Source organism: Arachis ipaensis, chromosome B3 (genome assembly GCF_059453495.1).
Source record: "Arachis ipaensis isolate K30076 ecotype BB chromosome B3, ASM5945349v1, whole genome shotgun sequence".
NCBI lineage: Eukaryota > Viridiplantae > Streptophyta > Magnoliopsida > Fabales > Fabaceae > Arachis > Arachis ipaensis.
In genome coordinates this window covers 11,165,726-11,189,283 of record NC_142438.1, presented here as the reverse complement: position 1 = coordinate 11,189,283, position 23,558 = coordinate 11,165,726, and the positions used below count along the sequence as shown (strand labels likewise).

General features: G+C 35.7%; 2 protein-coding genes and 3 pseudogenes across 3 annotated transcripts; all 5 read right to left on the bottom strand.

Annotated features, from left to right (window-relative positions):
• Positions 1-605: 605 nt before the first annotated feature.
• LOC148569846 (uncharacterized) lies at positions 606-2,600 on the bottom strand (annotated as a pseudogene).
• A 2,050-nt stretch (positions 2,601-4,650) lies between these two features.
• Positions 4,651-8,719, bottom strand: LOC107629563 (uncharacterized). 2 transcript variants are annotated; one of them, XR_001617987.3, is made up of 13 exons: positions 8,353-8,700; positions 8,109-8,206; positions 7,747-7,829; positions 7,463-7,589; positions 7,093-7,159; positions 6,725-6,822; positions 6,544-6,628; positions 6,106-6,229; positions 5,787-5,888; positions 5,544-5,608; positions 5,286-5,384; positions 5,072-5,151; positions 4,651-4,958 (listed from the first exon to the last, which is right to left on the bottom strand). XR_001617987.3 is itself a non-coding variant. In XM_016332379.3 (13 exons), the coding sequence occupies exons 1-13, from the start codon at positions 8,592-8,594 to the stop codon at positions 4,901-4,903; spliced, it is 1,311 nt and encodes a 436-aa protein (XP_016187865.1). In that variant the 5' UTR covers positions 8,595-8,719; the 3' UTR covers positions 4,651-4,900. The 2 variants fall into 2 exon arrangements, 1 of the variants encoding a protein (XP_016187865.1); XM_016332379.3 differs by having other exon boundaries at positions 5,286-5,367; positions 8,353-8,719.
• Positions 8,720-9,005: 286 nt separating this feature from the next.
• Positions 9,006-9,452, bottom strand: LOC107632475 (sucrose transport protein SUC2 pseudogene; annotated as a pseudogene).
• A 4,355-nt stretch (positions 9,453-13,807) lies between these two features.
• On the bottom strand, positions 13,808-14,254 carry LOC148569845 (sucrose transport protein SUC2 pseudogene; annotated as a pseudogene).
• Positions 14,255-15,627: 1,373 nt separating this feature from the next.
• Positions 15,628-22,708, bottom strand: LOC107629570 (beta-adaptin-like protein C). Its single transcript, XM_016332385.3, has 15 exons — positions 22,368-22,708; positions 21,486-21,683; positions 20,990-21,103; positions 20,633-20,883; positions 20,165-20,300; positions 19,878-20,057; positions 19,658-19,750; positions 19,054-19,265; positions 18,873-18,936; positions 18,576-18,755; positions 17,843-17,935; positions 17,105-17,478; positions 16,625-16,814; positions 16,340-16,543; positions 15,628-16,163 (listed from the first exon to the last, which is right to left on the bottom strand). The coding sequence occupies exons 1-15, from the start codon at positions 22,452-22,454 to the stop codon at positions 15,864-15,866; spliced, it is 2,676 nt and encodes an 891-aa protein (XP_016187871.1). The 5' UTR covers positions 22,455-22,708; the 3' UTR covers positions 15,628-15,863.
• Positions 22,709-23,558: the final 850 nt, after the last annotated feature.

Genomic DNA, 23,558 nt, shown 5'->3' with positions numbered 1-23,558 from the left:
TCATCCATCCTCTTTTGTTGCACTGGTGCCACTATGCCTGTGTAGGTGCTCAAAACTCTCTTATGCTGGGCCATCCTCCTCATGATGTAGCATCTCAACTCTTCCAACATTGTCAAAATGGGTTTTCCTCTATAATGGATTATCTTGGCATTCCACACTTCTGTCATGTTGTTGGTGATGTTATCTAGTTTCGGCCAGTGACTAAAATGTGATTTTGTCCAGCATACTGGGTCAAATTTTGCAAGGTAAGCCCATGCATCATAGTTGACCTTCTTAAGTCTATTCATGTGCTTTCTGAACTCTGCCTTCGTACTGCTTTTAGCACAAGTCCAGACGACATTCTTCAACTGCTTGCTCTTGTACTTATTGGTGAAATTCTTCCATATATGCCTTAACACAGTTCCTGTGATGGGCATTCGGCATAACCTCCTTCATCGCCGACATCAGACCCTATACAAAATTGAAGTGTGTTATAACTGAATTAATCATTGTAGCAAAATTAAGAGTAAATTTAATATAACAGTAAAAAAAAGTAGCCAAAGCTAGCATTTACCTTTTGATGATCACTGATGAAGTTCCACCCTCCAACTGCAGCAGGGCCTAAGTCATTTTACAACAAGTCTAAACCATTTCCAGCTTTCTTTAGTGTCACTAGCAACCACTGCGTATGCAATCACGTAAAAGTGATTGTTGGCATCTTGTGCTACCGCCGACAGCAGTTGTCCTCCGTAATAACCCTTCAGAAAACAGCCGTCTAATCTTATCAACGGTCGACAACTAGCCCTAAACCCCTTTTTACAAGCATCCAAGCACACATACAACTTGTCAAACAGTGGAGGGGACTGGAGAATTGGCTCCACTACTAACGGAGCATTTGAACCATGATTGCTTCTGTGTAGTTCTTGTAGGTAATCTCTAAGCTTTCCATATTGAGCCTTCTCATTACCAACATACTTCTCTCTTGCTATCTTCAAACCTCTGTACAATATCTTATCACTAATTATCACATTATAATCAATTTTTATATGATCCCAAGCCTCTGCATGGGTTAGCCTTGGCTGACTTAGAAGTCTTTTTGACAACTTCTCCGCAATCCAATTTTGATCGGCCATGTTGCTTCCAAACTCTCTACCATAAGTATGCATGGGATTAAAGGTCTTAATCTGGTAGCCCCCGGACCTAGAGTTCCTATCACAGTAAATAATTCAAGGACAGTCATTCTTCTCATGTTGTTCTTTATCACCTACTGTCTCAGACCTTGGCTTGCTAGCATTTTGATCTTGGTCACCCTGTACTCCATCATTTACAACAACATCAACCACTGGTTCAGGGTTAGCTTCAGTAGAATTGGCTTCAGCTGGAATGTCATCAACTGCATTCTCCTCTTCGCCTCCATTTGATCCACCCTCTTTTGCCTTAGCTTCTCTCTTAGCTCTTAGTCTTGCTTTGGCCTTATCCTTCTGTATCTCCTTTCCAGCCATAAACCCTCCATGAACACATACTGCTCTCACCCGCCTCTTATCATTCTTTATGTAAAATATTCTTCTGCCTTCAGCTATAGTATAGTCCTTTAGAGCCTTTTTGAACTGGTCTAAAGTCTGAAACTCCATCCTCAATTGAAATTGAACTTCTCCAAATTCTGCATTTGGATCATATTGAGGCCAATTAAATCCTTCACCCCCATCATCACTTGAGTCTAGAGGAGTCAAGAAAGCCTCTGACTCATACTCAAAATCAATATCTGACTCATCCCTTGGCTCCACTCCAATCTCCTCTGCAAAAGTTGAAGGTTTCCTAGGCTCAGTCCCATTACCCTCATGAGGCCCATTATTGTCATTTGGGCTTGGTTCATCACTGTCAGGCCCAACTACCCTTGGCCCACCATCACCCTTCTTCCTCACTTTAGGCCCACTTCCACCACTTACAGCACATCCATCTTTCTTATACCCTGCCTTTTTACCTTGGGTCTTAGCCTTGGAACCTCTGGTAACATTGACATTTGGCTTTGAAGCTTTCATTGTAGTTTTTTTCTTTCCCTTATCACATTTTCTCCCTTTCGTTCCACTATTTTTTTTAACACTCCTCATCTTCACTTGAATCAGAAAAACCATAACCTGAGTGTGGGGCTTATATGGCACATCTTCTGTAGATTCATTCCCATCATCATCACTAGAACTACTCTCAACGTCTGGATCATTGTCCAACCCAGCATCTTCAACAACTACCTCCGCAACACCCTCATCAGAATAAGATAATATCTCCTCCACCCCTTCCAGTACTGGATGGTCAAAATATATGTAAAATTCATCTGTATCCTCATTCTGCATCTTATTCTTCTATAAGGCTCTGATTTCTTTATCTCCATGAATAGGGTGTAGACCAGACTCCAGAATTTCAGATGTGGGATCATACTAGTACATAACTTTATAATCATGGTATCCCAAGTTCAGAAAAAGTTTCTTCAAGTCAAAGAAGCAAATGAGGTCAACATCCATTGGGGGAAACCTTTCCACCTTCCCATTAATGTACACCAAGATATCTTTGTTATCTCGAACAAAGCTTCCACCATGATGAAACACTGGGACCACATCTTCCGACATCTAAATGCTAACAAATAAACAAATACAACTCATTTCCTATTATATCCAATATCGCTAATCACTACAACTATCCACGACAATGCATGCAACCAAAATCAGAAATTCAAAAACAATCAAGTAAAAAAAAGTTTCACTGACCTTGATCAATTGGGTGTTGAACCAACTGCCTTCACAACCACTTTCACGATCAATGTCACCAACGAGTATGGACATAGCAACGAGTATGCACAATGTTGATGGAGGTATGGAGTAATTTCACCAAACAATTGAATATGAAGAAACTTGTATATCAAATTGGCCCCCAAATAAAACGGCGTCGTTTGGTTGCACTGCCCTCCATTGCGGGGACCTATTTGTCCCTTAAAAAACGACGTCATTCTCCTGTGCCCCCAACACGACGTCGTTTTGTCCTGCAAGTACAGGGACCAAACTGTCCTCAACGTAACGCGTCACTCTTAACCTGACACGTCAGTCAGGTTACCTCCACGTAGGATGTCAAGTTGTCAACCTTAGACCTGATGACCGGTTAAACCTGGTGTGAGGACATATCTGATGTATAGCTAAGAAGGTCAGAGACAATTTTAGTTAAATTTTGTTGGAGACAAATTTATCTAAACGTAAATTTTTTGGAGACCTATTTAGAATATTACTCTTAATTTAGATGTATACCTAATATAATTGGCTAAAGGTTTACTAACTATGTGTAAATCAATCCACTCAGCATTGTACACTGATTACAAACGAAACAGTTTATACAGGAAATTCAAATAAATAGTTTTTATTTTGCATCATGAGCAAGAAATATTTGAAAGAATGACATTGATGGGAAGAAATATTTTATCTTAGCGTGTGCTCATTATAGGAGGTTAGTAGGTCAAAGAAGCAAGAATTTTTGTTTTTACAGCAGAGCAAGTCTAGTTGCATATAAATATTTGAGTAAAATATTATTTTTGTTCCCAACGTTTGAGGTAAGTCTTAAAGTTGTTTCTAACGTTTTAATCGTCCTATTTAAGTCCCTAACGTTTCAAAATTGGCTCAATGTTGTTCTACCGTTAGGGATCCGTTAACAGAATTGACGGCGGGACAAATGTGAGACGATTTTGAAATGTTAGGAACTTAAATAGAACGAAAACATTAGGGACAAAAATGATACTAGAAATAAATTTTAATTTTATCCTTCAATAATATCAATTTTTTACTGTACATAATATTCAATTATTTTTTAATCACATCTAAGTAAATTACACTTAATTACATTACTTTCATTCTAAATAATTTTTTTATATATTTATATTAACTTATAACTTTAAGTGTAAAATTATAAAAAAATAAATTTATTTAGAATAAAAGTAATGTGGTTAAGTGTAATTTACTTAGATATGATTAAAAGTTAATTGAATACTATGTACAGTGAAAAAATTAATATTATTAGAGGATAAAACTAAAATTTATTTTTATGTATCATTTTTGTCCCTGACGTTTTCATCCTATTTAAGTCCCTAACGTTTTAAAATCGTCTCAATTTTGTCCCGCCGTCAATTCTATTCACGGATCCCTAACGGCAGGACAACATTGAGTCAATTTTGAAACATTAGAGACTTAAATAAGACGATTGAAACGTTAGGAACAACTTTAAAACTTACCCCAAACGTTAGGGACAAAAACGATACTTTACTCTAAATATTTTGATGTCACATGTGAAACTCTTACCTAACAAACAAATATGATATGTGGCCTTGGTCATTGGCCTTTGTTCCTTTTGTAGACGATTAAACCAGAATCATTAAAGTCACCCAAAAAAAAACCAGAATCATTATGGCAATCAATATTACGAGTATATAAAATGTTAGACGTATATAAAAAACAAGTATTAAATAAATAATTATATTCATATATTGATTTATATTTTTTTAAATAAATAATTGGTTATTAAAATAATCAAATTTAACATAATAATCAAACTTACAATAGAAGAATAATTAAATTTATTTATAGTATTATAATAAAAAAAACTTTATGAAACATCAAATACGTATTTTTATATATAGTGGCTGAAAATTTTAAATGTACACGTAATATGATTAGCTAAAGGGTATACTAGCAATGAGTTAAACAAATCAACTCAGCATTATACACTGGTTACAAATAAATAGTTTATACAGGAAATTCCATTAAATAGTTCTATTCCTACGAAAGAATGAATCATCTCTCAAAGGACTATACATTCATTACATTGTACCCTACAGTGTAACATGAGAACTTTGCTGGATTTCACGTTTGCTTTGATATGGACAGAAGATTCAAACATATATTCCTAACCCGAGCTCCTTTGGATTTGTTTCAATCGTCCACGGTGACCTGTTTAGTACCAAAGAGAAGAGAAAAGAAAACAGCATAAATTCAAAATATCAAAGAAAGTCACCAGTAAATAACTAAATATAGAGCTACATTTTGAAAGTTCATGAGTTCACCTGTTCATTACAAAATTAAATGTTCCCTGGCTAGCACGCTGGAGAAGAACTTCTCTGGCCTCAATTGCAAGTCCTTGAGCCTGCATGTGGAATTCGATCAAATAGTTATAGGACAAAAAGGAAAAAAGTGTGTTCTAAAATCTTAAGGATACAGGTCTAAAATAAAATGTGGCCAAAGAATAAAGAAGGATTGATAAACAATGTATATGCATACTTCTTCAGGAAACCAAACACCAGGTTGTGTGCTTCCTTCAAGAATCGCAAGTGCAAATGCTGCTGTTGCAATTCCTACAGATCTGGAAGAATGTACATACTGTGTTGATCATGATCATAACTAATTAATTGACCATATATTCAGTCTTTATGAAATTAACATCATTAAAGGATATAAATTTTACTGCATAATTTTTTCATTAATTAAAAATCATGCAAAAATTTAAAACGAGAAGAAAAAAAAAACGAAAGAACTTACATGGAAAGTTTGCTATGACTGAAGAGGCCAACCTTGCTGCGGCCACTTGAAAGCTCCAAATCAACCTGTCCAGAAGATAAGATGACATAACTGGCTACATTGTTTTTGTTAGTTTCTTGTATCTTATTGAACATCATAACAACAGTACTGCAATGTTTAAAGAGGAAAGAGGGAAAAAAAAAAAGAAAGGAACAGAAAAGGATTTTGAAGGAGCACTAGTTTCATCCTACTTATTTGCCTCACCCTCATTGATACACGTTCCCCAGCAATCCCATCAACTGCTCGAACAACAGGATCAAATAACTCAACCAACATTTGGACTTTACTCCTGTCTCTCAGAAATTCCTGCATAATTATTTAAAAGTATTCACATTATAATTAATCCTCTCTTCGGCTCATAATATCTGTCACAGTTCATCATGAATGTACTTTCTTGTATGCCAAGTGCAAATTCTTGTACTTTCTTGTATGCCAAATGCAAATTCTGGGCACAGTTCATTGTATTGAGGTGACATGTTTAATGAAAACTGTTAGTAACAGAACTTATGGTTTGGGAGCATACCGGAGGAAGAAGATTGGTCATAGCTTCCATTCCCCAATTCCAAAAAAATGGTGCTGTTCCGAATCGAGCACTTACAGTTGGCACTCCTAGAATCTCAAACGCACTTCTAACCTCTGGTAAATTCCTGAAAACCATGTATTGAAGTGGAATCCTAATTTCTGAAGAAAGCAAATATATGGGGATAATTAAATGAATTGGTAGAAGAATGAAGACCACATTTCATATCATATCATATCATATCATATATGAATATGATACAAACAGTTCCATGATCTTCTTGTGCAAGCTTTGTAAAATGACCAGAATATCATCTCCACAGATTTTACAACTTAACTAATAATAAGTAAAAGACTCAATTACGGTGTATAATTATTTTTCTTTTTAAACACAGTTCCACGGGATGTTTAGATTTCAAGCACTTCTATATCTATAACTTACAATAGATAAACATCTCTTTTGCCAATCCCTTTTCCAAAATCTACATTGAGCATTCCACTATATGGCTTCAGTTTGATCTTTTCTCCTAGTTGAACATTCCAGCATCATCATTTAAATCCTACAAACAAAATGGTAATTAACCTAGATAAAAACAAAAAACTTAAACTATGTAGACAACAACCTTTGCTATATGCAATCACTTCCTCTCCCAACAACAAGAAGCTAGTAGCCAATATGGTTGGACCAGCACCACCAGTTCCAGCTGTATAGTATGAGAACCTGAGGAAAAGATAGCAAATTATAATTTGATAAATCAACAAGAAATCCCAGAAAATAAAGGGTCTAACACTGGATAAACTTAGTCATCACTCATGTCCTTTTTTAAAATTCAGATTTTCATTCATTTTTCTACTAAGCTTAATTTGTCTCAGCAGCAAAAAGAAAAGGCATATATACATTAGATTGATGAAAAGGTTTGTTATGAAGATTAATGAAACTAGAATTGACTATAAACAATTTAGAGAGAGAGAGAGAGAGATGGTCGATCACCTTAACCTTTCTGGCTTATCTTCTTCAGTTTCAGTTTCTGCAGCACGGACTAGCTCTGCTGCCATGACTAAAGACAAAATTGTAGAAAGTTTTAGCAATACATATAGCAGCAACTGACCACTAAAATTACAATATGCGCTTCAACCCATATTGCCAAGTAAATAAGAATGACAAGCCCAAAAAATACATTCACAACAACAGCTTATATCATTCTTCATAATCATCTGAAAAGAAAAATGCATTGCCGAGTAACAACTTTTGCCATACACGTATTTTCCGGGTCAATTTAATATGGATTATTTGAAAAGTTATTCTTGCCAACACAAGAATACAGCATATAAATAAGCAATTAGCACTTAGCAGTAAGCACCATTGCTCACTCCAGGGTATATTCCTCCTGTTGTTATAGCTGGAACATTCGCAGCTAACGCTCTGCTCATAAAGGACTTTGCACGCACTGCATAGCTTGTGTCATCGCAAACATCAACATATGCAGTCTGCATCAAGAAACATATCGAAAATGATAGTCAGGTGTTGCACATGCACATTTAAAAGGCAGGAACCAAGATATATGCCTGCATGTAGGTGCGGAGAGATTTTCAATATCATATATAACATGAGCAAGGATTAAATGTTGAATATAGAATATGGTACCTTAGTGTTTATGGCAGCTTCAAGCACACTGCATTTTTCTGCTTGTTGGAATGGCCCCGCCGTATGAACTACAAGATCCACATCTGCATAAAGCAGAGCCTTAAGATATCATTATCACTGAATTTTCCCATCAATATCATTATCACTCCAAACATTTAAACTTACATAACCGTATAACTGTATTACAATACAATATAAATTTTACGGCAGTATCAACAACATCAATTCACCACACAAAATAAACAAACAAGCAAGCAAGTAAATGAAAAGCCAGTTGACAAAATGTGATGTTACTGCAACTACCTTCTTTTAAGTTTTAACTAACTAATACTGTACAATCTATTTAGAGTAGTTATGATTACCTTGCAGAGCAGTTTGGAGTGAATCTTGATCATTGAGATCAACCTGAGAAAAACCAGAATTGCCCCCGAGTTTTGCAACCAAAGCTTCACCTTTCTCTCTGTTGTTACCATACTTGAATAGAATGAATTACTCATATTCACAGTAAACTACGTTAGTAAACAGTAATTGTTATATACATAAAGGTGCTGCTGAATAGCAGAGCAGATGATAACATGGAAGAGAGAGAGAGAGAGAGAGAGAGACCTGTTTCTGCCAGCGACGAGGATGCGGAGGTCGGGGCAAAGGTTGGAGAGAGCAATGGCGGTGGATCCACCGACCCTACCTGTTCCGCCAAGAACCAAGACTCTCGAGTTGCGGGTCTTCTCCGGAAGCTGAACCCTCTCAAACTCAATGTTCCTGCTGCTTGTTTGGAGTTGGCTCTTGGCTTTGAGCTTCGAATTCAGCGGCAACCATTTAATATTCAACGGCACTGCAGCTGGCGCCATTGAATTGAAGGAATCAATGAACAAAGCTCCCTCTTCTTTTTCTTTTTTCTTTCTAATTTCTGCACTGTATTATCAACTTATCGTCTGCTCGTTTTCGTTATCTTTTGTAATTTTGTTTATATTTGGCTGTTGTGCTGACGTGGTCACAAACGCTTCTTACATACTTGGCAAAATTGACGCCACTAGAAACTAGAAAGTAGAAAGTAGAAACCATGCCATGTCGTCGTCCCTTGCACTTCTAACAAGGATTCCGCTAGGGAGACAATGGACTATTTGTACAATGTGTGAACATGCTCTATACTATCTAGAATAATCATCCGAGTACTAGTGATAATAAACATCTTCCTAAAAACTTAAACTAATTTTAGAGTTCATCAAGGATCAAACTCTTGACCTTTCGGATCTAACACTCTAATACCATGTTATGGTACCACTCATCCAGAACCCGACCACGAAGATGGCTATGACGCGCGGGTAGGCCTTCTTCTCGAGCGAGTCACCAAACATGTGTCCCATGTCAGCAGCGTAGCCTATAAGGAGCACTGCAATGGCGACCGCTAAGGCTCCGGCAACAATGAAAGGCCGCCGGCGTCCAAACCGCGACGTGCAGCGGTCACTATAGTAGTCTACTATGGGCTGCACGAACATCCCACTTATGGGTCCGCAAAATAAGATGTAAGCTGCGGAAGCGTGTGGGATATCAAGGAGGTGAACGTACGGCAACAATAAGAATAGCTGTAGAGCCCACCCAAACTGAACACCGGCGACGATAGACGCCACGACGATGATCTGACGTAGAAGATTCGGCTTTGGTAGTAGTGTAGACTGGTTCTCTAAGTTGAGAGAAAGGAACTCCATTGTTTTTTTAAAAGAGTAAGTAGTGTGTGTGTTTGTGAATTGTGTGTTACTGTGTTTGAAAGAGTTTAATTCAAGTAGTATGTGTGTTTGTGAATTGTGTGTTAGGGTTTGGAGTTAAGGAGAAGGAGTGTGGGAGTTTTATAATAGAACAAGGGAGTATGAAGGTTATGTTAATTAATTTGAGTTATAAATAACATAAACAAGGTTAGATTATTTAAAAAGTGATCTACACTTTTATAGAATAATTAGTTAAAAATTAAAAAAATGTTATTTTATTTCTATATTTGATAAAGCCTATTATGCTCTAAATATATTGTTTAGATATTTATTATGGTGAAATATATTGGTCAAGAATTTAATTCATTTGTAAATTTGGTTATGGCTATTGCTGTGATGATTAATGTCTTTTTTTCACTAGAATCTTTGAGCAAGGGTGTAAATTAACATTATTGTAAGTTTATTTCTTTCATTTTAATGGTACAATCCTGATGTCCTTCCTCTGGAAGATCTGTTAGAGAACTTGTGCTTTGCCTGTATGTGATTTTTCTGTCAAATTTTTCTTCACTGAGTTTTTAAATTTAAGTTACATCGATTTTGATAGATAGCAAGTTAGACAATTGAGTATTGTTGCCATTATTAGCACATTTCTTACTGGTATAGTTCTACGGTTTATGGCCACCGATGGTTCTTATATCAGAAATTGTGCAAACCTTCTTCCTAGCAGATTTCTTTTACTACTATGTCAAAAGGTTGGTTTAGAATATTGTACAGTCTTTTATGTTGCAGCTTTGGCATAGAATCTTGAGGTCCTTCTAGCATGACTTCTTATAATATTTATTTTGTTGGAGGTCAACTTGTTCTTCTAGCATGATGATAAACTTGTGATGCATAATATAAAATTCCTTGATAAGGATTTTGTTGAAATTAATTTATTAGATTTGTTTTTTCATTTTATCATTAAAGCATTGAACTTGTATTGGATTGTGATATATCAGTATCACACACCACACCTCTGACAACAATAACAACATTGCTTTACATCTTGTTTCAAAGGTTAATTACACAGGTTCCTTGCTAGAATCCCTTCAAAAGTGATCCTAGGTCCAAAAGCAACATGATGTCCAATTTAAGATCATCTCCACCATCCTTTCTGATCTTATTGCCCTCTTCTAGCATGTATTCCAGTACATATACAATGGTGTTAGTGCTAGCATTTCTATAATCCTTCAAAGCCCTTCTACTTGCAGTCAACTTCTCTGACAGCAAGTCGAGCCACTTCTCTATGCGGTTCAAGATTGCAGGGCAACATGGATGCACTTATTAAAGAAAAAAATATTAAGGAGATTGATAATGATAGTGACGATGTTATCCTTCATTCATATTTAAACGTGTCACTTATTACATTGAGAAAAACAAATAACAAAATCCACAAAACCTCAGCTCATCGAGAGTTAGAAATTAAATATAAATAAAATATAACACCACCACCTTAGTTTTCTTTTCTTGCTCTAATTAATACCTAGGAATTTATCCTAAAAAAAGAAAAAGCTTCCTAGACAAGTCAACGCAACAATATTCATCATCCATAATAACCAATCACATTAGGCCACGTCACCACTCACCACCCCTATTTTTCTTTCAACTAATTAAGCTCTAAATTAATTAACCTCTTTCTTTTTCAGCCCTTTATTCCTACTATGCACTTTTCCGGCGAATCGCCGTGAAAGTTTGAAAGACAACGCTACCTGCTTCAGGGAACTCATCCGTGGCACAACTTCTGCGTTTGAATCCCATAGCCTCCACCGCACTCACTACCCTTCTCCGCAAATCGCCGCCAGCAGAGGTTATCGAAACGGACATGGTACCCGGTCGGAAAATCTGAATGACCTTCCTGAAAACGTGAGCCACGTCTATCTCCATTCCGTTATTGGTGGACCCCACGCACTCGAAACTCGCGTAGCTGTAACCGTCTTCAGGAGTGACGTGGATAGTAGAGTACCACTCCCCGTTCATGGAGTAACCGCACGGAATACATGCTAGAAGAGGGCAATAAGATCAGAAAGGATGGTGGAGATGATCCTGAATGGGACATGTTGCTTTTATCACCTTTGAAACAAGATGTGATGCAATGTTATTGTTGGCATAGAGGTGTGGTGTGTGATACTGATATATCACAATTCATACTATCTAAAATAATCATCCAAATACTAAGAATAATAAACATCTTCCAAAAAATTTAAATTGATTTTGGGTTCACCAAGGATCAAACTCTTAACCTTTCGGATCTAGCGCTCTAATACCATGTCATGATTAGGAGTATCCATGGATCGGATCATATCCGCAGATCTGCGGTAAATATCCACATCCGATCCGAAAATTGCGGATACAATCCGATCCGCACCCTTTGCGGATATCTGCTCTATATCCGCGTATCCGATCCGCGTATCCGCAGATCCGCACAATAATAATTAAAAATAAATAAATATATATATGTTTGGTATTATATTTACTTGTTTGTATGTTTTAGTTAGTAATTATTATTCATATATTGTATTATTTTATTTTTGTTATTTAGAAAGAGTTTGATTAAAAATATTTTAGGAATAAATAAGTTTAAAAGTATGAAAAAAATATTTTTATTGAATTTTTTTACATAGAAATATGATTAAAAAAAGAAGGTTTAATATGCGGATATATCGATATCCGATCCGATCCGCACATTTGCGGATCGGATCGGATCGGATCCAGCACTAAAAAACGCGGATATCATATCCGATCCGATCCGATAAAAATTGTGCGGATCGGATCGAATTTTTGGCAATATCCGATCCGATCCGATCCGCGGACACCCCTAGTCATGATACCACTCATTTCAAAAGCTTCCGCTGATGAAAAAAGGTAACACTAATAGTTATATCTCTAATACTCCCTAAATCTCCATTGTACACATTGCACAAATATTCCATTGGCTCCTCTTTTATATTGTGCATCACAAGTTTATCATCACGCTAGAAGAACAAGCTGACCTCCAACAAAATAAATATTATAAGAAGTCATGCTAGAAGGACTTCAAGATTCTATGCCAAAGTTGCAACATAAAGGACTGTACAATATTCTAAACCAACCTTTTGACATAGTAGTAACAGAAATCTGCTAGAAAGAAGGTCTGGACAATTTCTGATATAAGAACCATCGGTGGCCATAAACCATACCCCAAGGCAACCAACAAAAATGTCCACGGGTATCTAACACCTGTTACAAGAAATAGAATGTTAGTATGAGTAGGCACCCGGCAGACAGTATTCTGTAAACTATACCAGTAAGAAATGTGCTAATAATGGCAGCAATACTTGATTGTCTAACTTGCTATCTATCAAAATAACTTAAATTTAAAAACTCAGTGAAGAAAAATTTGGCAAAAAAATCACATACAGGCAAAGCACAAACTCTCTAACAGATCTTTCAGAGGAATGACATCAGGATTGTACCATTGAAAACGAAAGAGATAAACTTACAATAATGTTAATTTACACCCTTGGTCAACGATTCTAGTGGAAAAAAGACATTAATCATCACAGCGATAGGTATCACCAATGGACGGATCTAGAAATCTAAGAGTTGACCGAAAATTAAAATATTATATAATTAAATATAATGTTATATATTTGATAATAGATATAACTATAATTAATTTTTTAATTTAAAAAATTAATAAATACTTGTCAAATAAAAGAATTATCTCAGTTTTTATAATTTTTTATAATTTTTTTATGGTTTTATATCTAATAAAATATAAAATTATATATTTTTAAAATATTTTGTTAATTAATTTACTTTATTAAGTATTTATGTGACAGTAAGTTATATTTTTATGTTTTATATCATTAAGAAATATGACATAAAATAATATAAGTTAATTGCACTAACAATTTTGTTACGTGAATTTAAAATATATTAAAATATTTTTATATAATAATAGGATAAAAATTAATTAAAATACGGAAAAAGCTAACTCACTGTTCTTATTCTTATTCTTAATGTAGTAATATGAAGATGCTAGGTATTTCTGTGACAAAGCAACAATGTCCATTAATTTCTGTTTGCTGTTCCTATCATTGAATTCCGGATATTTAAGAAAATCATACTAAATTATAAATAAAAAAAGGATCCTGCTAGGGAGATAATGGACTATTTGTACAATGTGTACAATGGGCTATTGAGTTACAAAATGAACATGCTCCATACTATCTAGAATAACCATCCGAGTACTAGTGATAATAAACATCTTCCCAAAAACTTAAACTGATTTTGGAGTTCACCAAAGATTGAACTCTTGACCTTTCGGATCTAACACTCTAATACCATGTCATGGTACCACTCATCCAGAACCCGACCACGAAGATGGCTATCGCACGCGGGCAGGCCTTCTTCTCGAGCGAGTCACCAAACATGTGTCCCATGTCAGCAGCGTAGCCTATAAGGAGCATTGCAATGGCGACCGCTAAGGCTCTGGCAGCATTGAAAGGCCGCCGGCGTCCAAACGGCGACGTGCAGCTGTCACTATAGTAGCCTACTATGGGCTGCACGAGCATCCCACTTATGGGTCCGCAAAATAAGATGTAAACTGCGGAAGCGTGTGGAATACCAAGGAGGTGAACCTACGGCATCAGTAAAGATAGCTGTAGAGCCCACCCAAACTGAACACCGGCGGCGATAGACGCCACGACGATGATCTGACGTAAAAGATTCGGCTTTGGTAGTAGTGCAGACTGGTTCTCTAAGTTGAGAGAAAGGAACTCCATTGTTTTTTTGAAAGAGTAAGTAGTGTGTGTTTGTGAATTGTGTGTTACTGTATTTGAAAGAGTTTAATTCAAGTAGTGTGTGTGTTTGTGAATTGTGTGTTAGGGTGTGGAGTTAAGGGGAAGGGGTGTGAGAGTTTTATAATAGAACAGGGGAGTATGAAGGTTATGTTAATTAATTTGAGTTATAAATAACATAAATAAGGTGAAATTACTTAAAAAGTGATCTACACTTTTATAGAATAATTAGTTAAAAATTAGGAAAATATTATTTTATTTCTATATTTGATAAAGCCTATTATGCTTTAAATATATTGTTTAGGTATTTATTATGGTGAAATATATTGGTCAAGAATTTAATTTATTTGTAAATTTGGTTATGGCTATTGCTGTGATGATTAATGTCTTTTTTCCACTAGAATCCTTAACCAAAGGTGTAAATTAACATTATTGTAAGTTTATTTCTTTCATTTTCAATGGTACAATCCTGATGTCATTCCTCTGTGTTAGAGAGCTTGTGCTTTGCCTGTATGTGATTTTCCTGTCAAATTTTTCTTTGCTGAGTTTTTAAATTTAAGTTACATCGATTTTGATAGATAGCAAGTTAGACAATCGAGTATTGCTGCCATTATTAGCACATTTCTTACTGGTATAGTTCACAGGGTCTGCCGGGTGCCTACTCATACTAACATTCTATTTCTTGTAACAGGTGTTAGATACCCGTGGACATTTTTGTTGGTTGCCTTGGGGTATGGTTTATGGCCACCGATAGTTCTTATATCAGAAATTGTCCAGACCTTCTTCCTAGCAGATTTCTTTTACTACTATGTCAAAAGGTTGGTTTAGAATATTGTACAGTCCTTTATGTTGCAGCTTTGGCATAGAATCTTGAGGTCCTTCTAGTATGACTTCTTATAATATTTATTTTGTTGGAGGTCAGCTTGTTCTTCTAGCATGATAATAAACTTGTGATGCATAATATAAAATTCCTTGATAAGAGTTTTGTTGAAATTAATTTATTAGATTTGTTTTTTCATTTTATCATTAAAGCATTGAACTTGTATTGGATTGTGATATATCAGTATCACACACCACACCTCTATGACAACAATAACAACATTGCTTCCCCATCTTGTTTCAAAGGTTAATTACACAGGTTCCTTGCTAGAATCCCTTCAAAAGTGATCCCAGGTCCAAAAGCAGCATGATGCCCCATTCAGGATCATCTCCATTCTCCAATCGAAATTTGAAATGTTAGTGTCTCCCATTTACCAACTCTCCATTTGATCTGAAATCTGATTAGAATGTTCGTTTCATAATATACTTCATCCAATTTAAACCTCTACTACTGTTTGATAATCTAAAAAGTTCTCCAATAAAATCTAATACAAAAATGCTAAGAATCGAAATTATCATCATTTTACAAAGAAACCAGAATATTACACAAGCCAGCCAACCTCTCAAAAACGCCGTCTACAGGTCCAAAACTATATATCAATGGGTGAAATTTCTTTTTTGGAACTTACAAACCCCGTCCAGAATATGTAGCGAACATGCTAGAAAAAGCAATGTATAAACAAATTAAATTTAATAACAAAAACCAAAAACAATGTTAACTCTTGAGAAGGGTCTCGATGGCTTCAAATAAAAATGCTGACATTTCAGGGCTTGGCGTCTTGATTGCACTCTTGACGCCTGGACTTCCAACCACTGTGGTAAGTTCAATTAATAATGGTATCCCTCGTGGCATTTTAGCTGAGAAGTAAAATACATCTTGGTTTGCATTCTTGCGCTTTGCAATGAAGAACACATTTGATGCAGCCAAACGCTCCAGTGTTGCATCCACACTGCCAATCACTATGGCCGGGAAGTCCTTAGAAACCTCATTTGAATCAGGAAGAGACCTCCATGTCTGCAAGCACAGTGAATAATTCGGTTTTAATCTCTAAATTCAATTATTATTCTATGTTCAAAGATTCACATACTACTAGTCTTCTATGCTAAAAGAATCTTTGAAAATGATTTAAAGAATGGTAACTTATAGCCATTAACCAACATGATCAACAAGGGATCCAACTAAAGCCATACCTCTAGGAAAGCTGAACGTTCCATTTTACCGTCCTCAGTGAAAAATACATGGAATGGGATTTTATCGTTAAAATACCACACAGGCTGCTGGTTGTTTTTCACAGCAACCTGCAAAAGCGAGTTAGCAGGACCTTGGGACATGTTCTGGAACATAACCATAGGAAGGAGTGTTCTAGCCGATGTGCCCGGTTGCAGTTGTGGAACCTGAAAAGCATTGAGCTACATATTAAAATTTAATTTAATTTGATAGAAATATTCGTAAAAAGCCATATAAGCAATAATAACCTGTAGAGGTCCACCAGCTGCAAGACCAAATGTATTCTTGTTAAATTGAATCATGAAGCCATCAAGTGGGACCTGAGTATTGTTCTCAAACAACATGCTGTAAAATACTTGACCATCTCGCCTAGTCAATTGTGCACTGATTTGTAAACCCTGACCAGTTGAAGCTGGAAGTAAAATAGGCAATGGAGGCCTGCAAGAAGCACAAAAGATATAAGATAATTCCGTCGAAGGCAGAGTAAGGTTTCAGAAATTTCTTGACCATTACATATGTTTATTTATCCAGAATGCACATAACCCTATTTTAACATATTATAATACATTACAGCTTCATGTAAATCATTGTCGGCCACTATTTCAATACAAAAGTAACAATGTTCTAAACAAGCAAAAAATTAGAACAAAATATAGCCAATCATCTTATAGGAAATATCAAATAAGCAAGCCACAGTTTTGTGTCAAAATTATCCATGTTTAACTCACCCAGAAGGAGTAGCTGGTTCATCAGTAGGAACAAGACTATTATCCATGCCCATCAAATCACCAAGTAAATCCGGCACAGGCACGGCAGGTGGAGGTGATGGCGGTGCAACAGATGCAGGGGTTGAAACAGCACCATTGGCAGGATTTGCAGAAGACGACTCAGAATATGCTGTTTCACTTCCCTCAGGATACTCTTCATCTTCAGCTTTCTGGGCTGAGGTGTGTGCACGGGTTACAAATGCATCTGGAGGCTTGTGATAAACTGAAGATAATGTAGCAATGTTGACAAGGAGCTCATCAAGTAGAGACGAATCAAGTTGGTTTGAGTCATCAGTTATCACAGGTTTCTCAGCTAACACAACATCCTTAGCTGCCTGAGAAAGACAAGTTAGTACCATTAAATGTTACAGCTCAAAATTGATATTCAAAGGAGAAGCCAAGTAAGAATTTGAGAGAGAGAGAGAGAGAGAGAGAGAGAGAGAGAGAGAGAGAGAGGGGGGGGGGGGAAGGGTTTGCATGTAGATAAACACTAATTATCAACTAAAGGTTGATCATAGGAGTGTGTGCTTAATACTTTGCATAGAATGGTAACACATTATGGACTCCTCCTTAACGAGTTAAAAGAGAATAAACTTAGTTGTGCATCTAATCTTCAGTGCACTATGCATCTCAACTAATTAGCATGTGCAGACACAGATGCAGACAACAGAGACTTAATTAAAATTCAAGAAATCAAACCTCAGGATCAGTTGAGAGAAGACGCCAATATATGTATGCACGATCTCGCAAATCAGGATTATCTGTCTCCATAGTGGCATTGTTCAAAACAACCTGTTCAAATAATTATGAAGTGAATTAGCATAGTATCATATGATGGATGGACATGAAGAATTGCTGAAACTTTCGCAAATTAATAGTAGATTCCCAGAACCAACTTATACAACTAACAACAAAATGGTAAACTTTTTGTTTTGCTTCCAACAATTTTAGGAACCTTTCTAGGAATATATTATTCAATAAAGTTGAGAGAGAGAGAGAGAGAGAGAGAGAGAGAGAGAGAGAGAGAGATTTCTTAGATTTTTTGAGAAAGAAGAAAGTATCATCGTCCATAACATGCAGACAAAGGAATACACAAAATTATCTAAGATATATCAATTTAGACTATAATTTTGAAGAAAAATATCTCATAGATAAAGGTTTGCATACTAAGTAAAACAGAGGTTCTACAACTCAATTTTGGTAGAGAAAGATCAGTTTGTTTGACACCCTTCCTATATAATTCAGAGATGGCATTTTGAGGACACACTGAAAATGGGGTGTGAAAGTGCTGTCTAGATAAAATTATATCAAGAAATTTCACTATGCTCTCCATAAAACTTTTAATTTTAGAATCTTTTCAAGAACTTCCATTGGTCCATAAATAAGGGATTCAGTTCTTGACAAGTATGTTGTATGCAATATGAGGCAGTACCTGAATCATCTGTTGTGGGCCCTCAGTTGGTTTCTTAAGGAAAAGTTTGACAGTAGCGGTCAACAATTGTAGTTGGACTTGGGCAGGCTCTTCTGGGAAACTTTCTAAGAAACTTTCAAGAAGCTCATCAGCATTATCAATTCTTTCCGCATATTCACCAATAATCCAGATCATTGAAGCCTATCCGCAAAGAAGACGAGACAAAAGACACACACACCCCACAAAAAAAAAAAAAAGAGATAAGCATACATGGCAATGCATAATAGCTATAAGAAGGACATTCAGATAAATTAACACCTTGGCTTCTGGCTCGTCCAAAGTGTCTAAGCTCTCACAAAGTGTTGCAATTATGGACTCATATCTGCAAATTGGAACAATGGTTCAACTAAACTCTGAAATATAATAGCATTTGTTTTGCTTTCTTCCTCCTTGCACCACCAAAAATAAATAAATATAACAGATGAGAAATGAATAATACGTGTTGGGGTATCTTCTAAATATATCTTTGATAACAATGATTGCCTCTTGAACCACATAATTTACTTTTATCTTGATCAACTCAAGCAAAACACTAATGCATCTTTCAGCAGCTCTCTCTAATTTGATTGCACAACGACCAATTGCGCGAACAGCCTTTCTAACAAAATCGACATCAACTTCAGTAGCATACTCCTTAAATTCCAATAAAACCTGCAAATATAATAACAAAGGACTAAAGAAATCAAAACTAGCCCCTTGCTTAACAAGTTAATATAATACATGAGGATGCAGCCACTGATAATTAATATGCAACTGTTAAGCTGCAATTTAGCATCAAGTGAATGAAAGATATACAAGTCTCATCAGTGTAACAGGATAACTTGCTATTTATAAAGAACATACAGAAAAGAACATATTTATTTAATGAAAGGACAGAAGGTGCAAAGACAAACTACATAAAACTTAGCTTGAAATGAATCTCAACCATGGGACACGATGAGTTACTACAACATCTTTGCCCGAAAAGTATCTATACAGTTTTCACCAAAATGCTACACTAATCATGTTCGGAAATATGAACAGCAGTATAATGTAAAGTTTACCTGGTCTATGTTTCGGTCTGATGCAAGCTTTATCATAATTTCCAACTTTTCCATTTTCACATAGATAGGATCATTGTACTTGCAGAAAAACACCTGCAGATATATAATAGGAGCTATATAATAAGCCCAATCTGGAACTGGAGAAAACAAGTTCTTCACTAGTGCCCAAATGTGCTATTTCTTAATCAAGAATTCAACAAAATCGGTTTTAGATCACCACCTTAATTTCATGGGCAAGAATTGTTGGTCTTCTTTGTACTATAAGATTGATATTCCGCAGGGCAACATATTGTATTTCGGGTTCTGCAGAGAGTAATGTCACAAGAGGAGGAGCCATCTTTTTACAGAGATTTCGAACCACATCAGTGCTGGTGATGAGCTCCATTTGTTGCAGAATCATCTACATCCCATTAAAAACTGTAGTTAGCAAACCACACAAAATGTGATCTCTAATGTGTAATGCAAGATAATAAGTAAAGGGGAAAAAAATAAATAAATAAAATTTACCTTAACAGCTGATAGTACAACTGCACAATTGGCATGCTGTAACCTTGGAGTAACTCTTTCTACTATGTTTTCAGCCTCACGAGCATCAGCTGCCTTGTATCTAGAGAGAGCATCCAAGATAAAAACTTGACCCCATCTGGTCATTAAGTAAAAACAAGAGTTATTAGCTTAACTTAGAACAATATGGAATCGAATACGGAAATAGAAATGACAGGATGATGTACATGACAACAATAGCCCATTAACTGCAAAATAAACAAGACAATTCTAGCATGTTTCTGGTCCATGATACAACTGACTAGCTCAGGAGTCAGGACCTTGTCAGGACTGGACTTCATCAAGATCATGCTCCATTTTCTTTCGATTATAATCTCCACATTTTAAATAGAATGGTTTAAAAGGATATATCACCTTAAAGGGAACAAAAGCATGACTAAAATTAGCTGTTAACAATACAATTAAACTTACTCTGTACATTCATTTAAAGCAGTGAGGAGCTTTGAGAGTGTGTGACTAGTGATCTCAAAGATGGGTCTACTACTGTGTTCCTGAATTTCAGCAAGTGCTGCAACAGCATTAGCTACAACCATTGGATTATTATCGGATATCAAATCCTTCAGAGAATCCAAAAATCCCCTGTCCTCAACTAATTCTGCATTTATGTCATAAAGCTTTGCAACGCAAATGGCTGCTGTCTTGCGAACATATGGATCATCATCCTGCCAATAAATATCATGCATAAGGGTTAAAGATGAGTAGCCTAAGAAAAACAGCCGCAGTTATCAACACAATCAGAAATCAAATTTCAGAGAACTATGTAAATACCTTTAGGCATCTTTGAAGGGGGTCACATAGATACTCAGTAATTTTATCAACTCGAATACAGCCCATTGTCCGCACAGCTAAGGCTCGAATTAAAGGATTTGGATCTTGTGAATCCTACACACCATTTTATATATTAAATAAAAATAATCGCATCAGTCAACACTCAACACCAGAAATTCAGAATCACTTACAACAGAGAGTGTACGGAAATGATTCCAAATCAATATGGCTTCAATCTTGAGATAAAATTTTCTGTTTTTCTTAATTAGAAAAATAAAATAAAAAACCACCCAGAACCAGGGGAGTAGTTTCTGAATGAATAACTCATGCTAAATATAAGGTGTGGTATAAATTGGCAACACACTATGGGGAGCATCAGAGTGAGCAGGGTATACATAATCAAGATAAACTACAAATCCAAGTAGTTAATGATCGCAAAGAGTACTAGGGGGCAGAAAACAAATGAACAAAATAATTGTCATTCTAGCTTTCTTACCTTAACAAATGTATTCACTGCAAGTATGGCAAGATCAGGCTGGCTCTTTGCATAATTTATGAGATATAAGTAGACCAACTTCTTCAGCTCCAAATTTTCAGTTTGCATGCAATTCACCACGTCTGTAAACAAGGATGAGACATCCTTCCCAACAGTCATTGCAGCAATCACCTTTTTCACAGCATCTTTTCTTTTATCCTACAAAACATGGGAGGAAAAAGTAAGAAAAAGAAGTAAGTTTCACATTTTTATTTAAAATTCAATGAAATTTTTATTCAACCAAGTGAACAAAAAGAAAGACCACCAAAAAGGAAGGGCAACGATGTCAAACACATAAATGTAGAGCGATTCAGCATCAAAAATAACAAAACAGCAATCACCATATGATCAGTTTTCAATCTGAACATACAAAAATTACATATGTAACCGACAAAATTGACAAAAGCAAATCAGGTACACAGCAGTGAGTTTCACAGTTTAAGGCACTAAATCTTCGGACTAATGTAAAACACAAATCAAAACAAGAAACTCAATCAACATTGGTATAAATCAGAATCTTCTCACTCATTCAATCGTTATCCTTTCCAGTTGCCAACTTCCGTGATGCTTATCCAGAGAACCAAGCTCTACCTACGACTTCGAAAAACCTAAGGGAAACCTAAATTGCGCGGGAAGCACACAAATGCACTAATATCAAGCATCCAACTCGGATCCAGAATCAATACAGGAATCTATAAATTCGAAGACATGGCAAAACTACAAATTGAAGGAAAATCCCTACAGATCTACGGCGCGCGTCGCAAGAAATGAAATTACGGTGAACGGAATAAGATCGGAAATGAAAGGATCGTAGAAAATGGAAGGAGTGAAGAGAAGACCTACCTTGTACTGAGAATTGAGCTCCTCTTTGAGCTCAGGGATCTCACCCTTCTTTGTTGTAGAGAAGTACTTGGAATCGTTCCGACTCATCCTCTTCTTCTTCTCCTTCTCCTCCTCCTCCTTCTTTCCTCAGCTTGCGTCTTCTTCCCCTTCGGAACAATGAAATGGAAGCAAAGGAAGAAAAGTAAAACGGATCCGATTTTTGTAAACGTTTTATTCAGCCGAGTCCAGCAGAGAGGGAGGTACCAGGAACGACGTCGTCTTAGCCATAGCACCCAGTGCATAAAAAGGATTGATGCTTTGTCTTGTCATTTGATTTATTTTGAAAAAACAAAATGATAGATGAAGATATTATGGTGCATAGTAATTTTAAAATAATTTTGTTAGAAACTAATTTTTTCTACTAAAAAAAAATGAATAAATAAGATTAAATGAGAAAGAGGAATTTAAAAGAAAAAAAATGAGGCCAAAAAATGACCGTTAGCTAATTGTTGGTTAAAAAATTTGTTCTTAATTTTTTCATTTAAAAAATATCTATGCTCAAGTGAATTAATTGTATTGAGAAAAGATAGGAGTTTCAATTTTAGTGGAAAAATAATAAACGGAGTAAATTTCTTTAAAAAAAATGAAAACTTATATTCAAATTTCACCAACTAAAACTATGTTAACATTTTAATCTAGTGATTTCTTAAATTTTCAAAGTAAATCACTAAATTGCATTTCGCGAATAATTTTTTCTATTAACTGACAAAGTGAACTTTAACATAACTCTCCTACATGTTCATATATCATCTTGCAGCCTACTTATATCAATTAATTCTTTATTCAAACTTTTCGATGCTTTAATATCTTTTTTCCCTCTAGCCAATGAAAATTGCTCAATTTTAATCAAATGCAAAAATGCTCTTATCATTGATTTCAGAAATTGTTATCTGTTATAAGTTGATCATATTAATTGATTCAATTCAAAATCAAGTATAACTAAACTAAATCAAATTATCTAAGGATAATAGGAAACATAAAATCAAGATTGCAAGTACGTCAAATATCAATGCATGCTACCATGCTAGGGCAGCCTACCTCTAACCACATAATGAATTAACAATATATATATATATATATATATATATATATTGGTCAGAGAATAAGCGATGAGACTACGAGTGAAATAGTGAATGATTATTAGTGGGCCTT

Coding starts and splice junctions, on each gene's coding strand:
- LOC107629563 (XM_016332379.3), bottom strand. CDS start 8,594: ATGGCGCCAGCTGCAGTGCCGTTGAATATTAAATGGTTGCCGCTGAAT. Junction 5,368..5,543: donor AGTCATAGCAAACTTTCCAT/GTAAGTTCTTTC, acceptor ACATTCTTCCAG/ATCTGTAGGAATTGCAACAG. Junction 4,959..5,071: donor TTTAATTTTGTAATGAACAG/GTGAACTCATGA, acceptor GGTACTAAACAG/GTCACCGTGGACGATTGAAA.
- LOC107629570 (XM_016332385.3), bottom strand. CDS start 22,454: ATGAGTCGGAACGATTCCAAGTACTTCTCTACAACAAAGAAGGGTGAG. Junction 18,937..19,053: donor TTTAGAAGATACCCCAACAC/GTATTATTCATT, acceptor TCCAATTTGCAG/ATATGAGTCCATAATTGCAA. Junction 17,936..18,575: donor GCCCACAACAGATGATTCAG/GTACTGCCTCAT, acceptor TTATTTGAACAG/GTTGTTTTGAACAATGCCAC.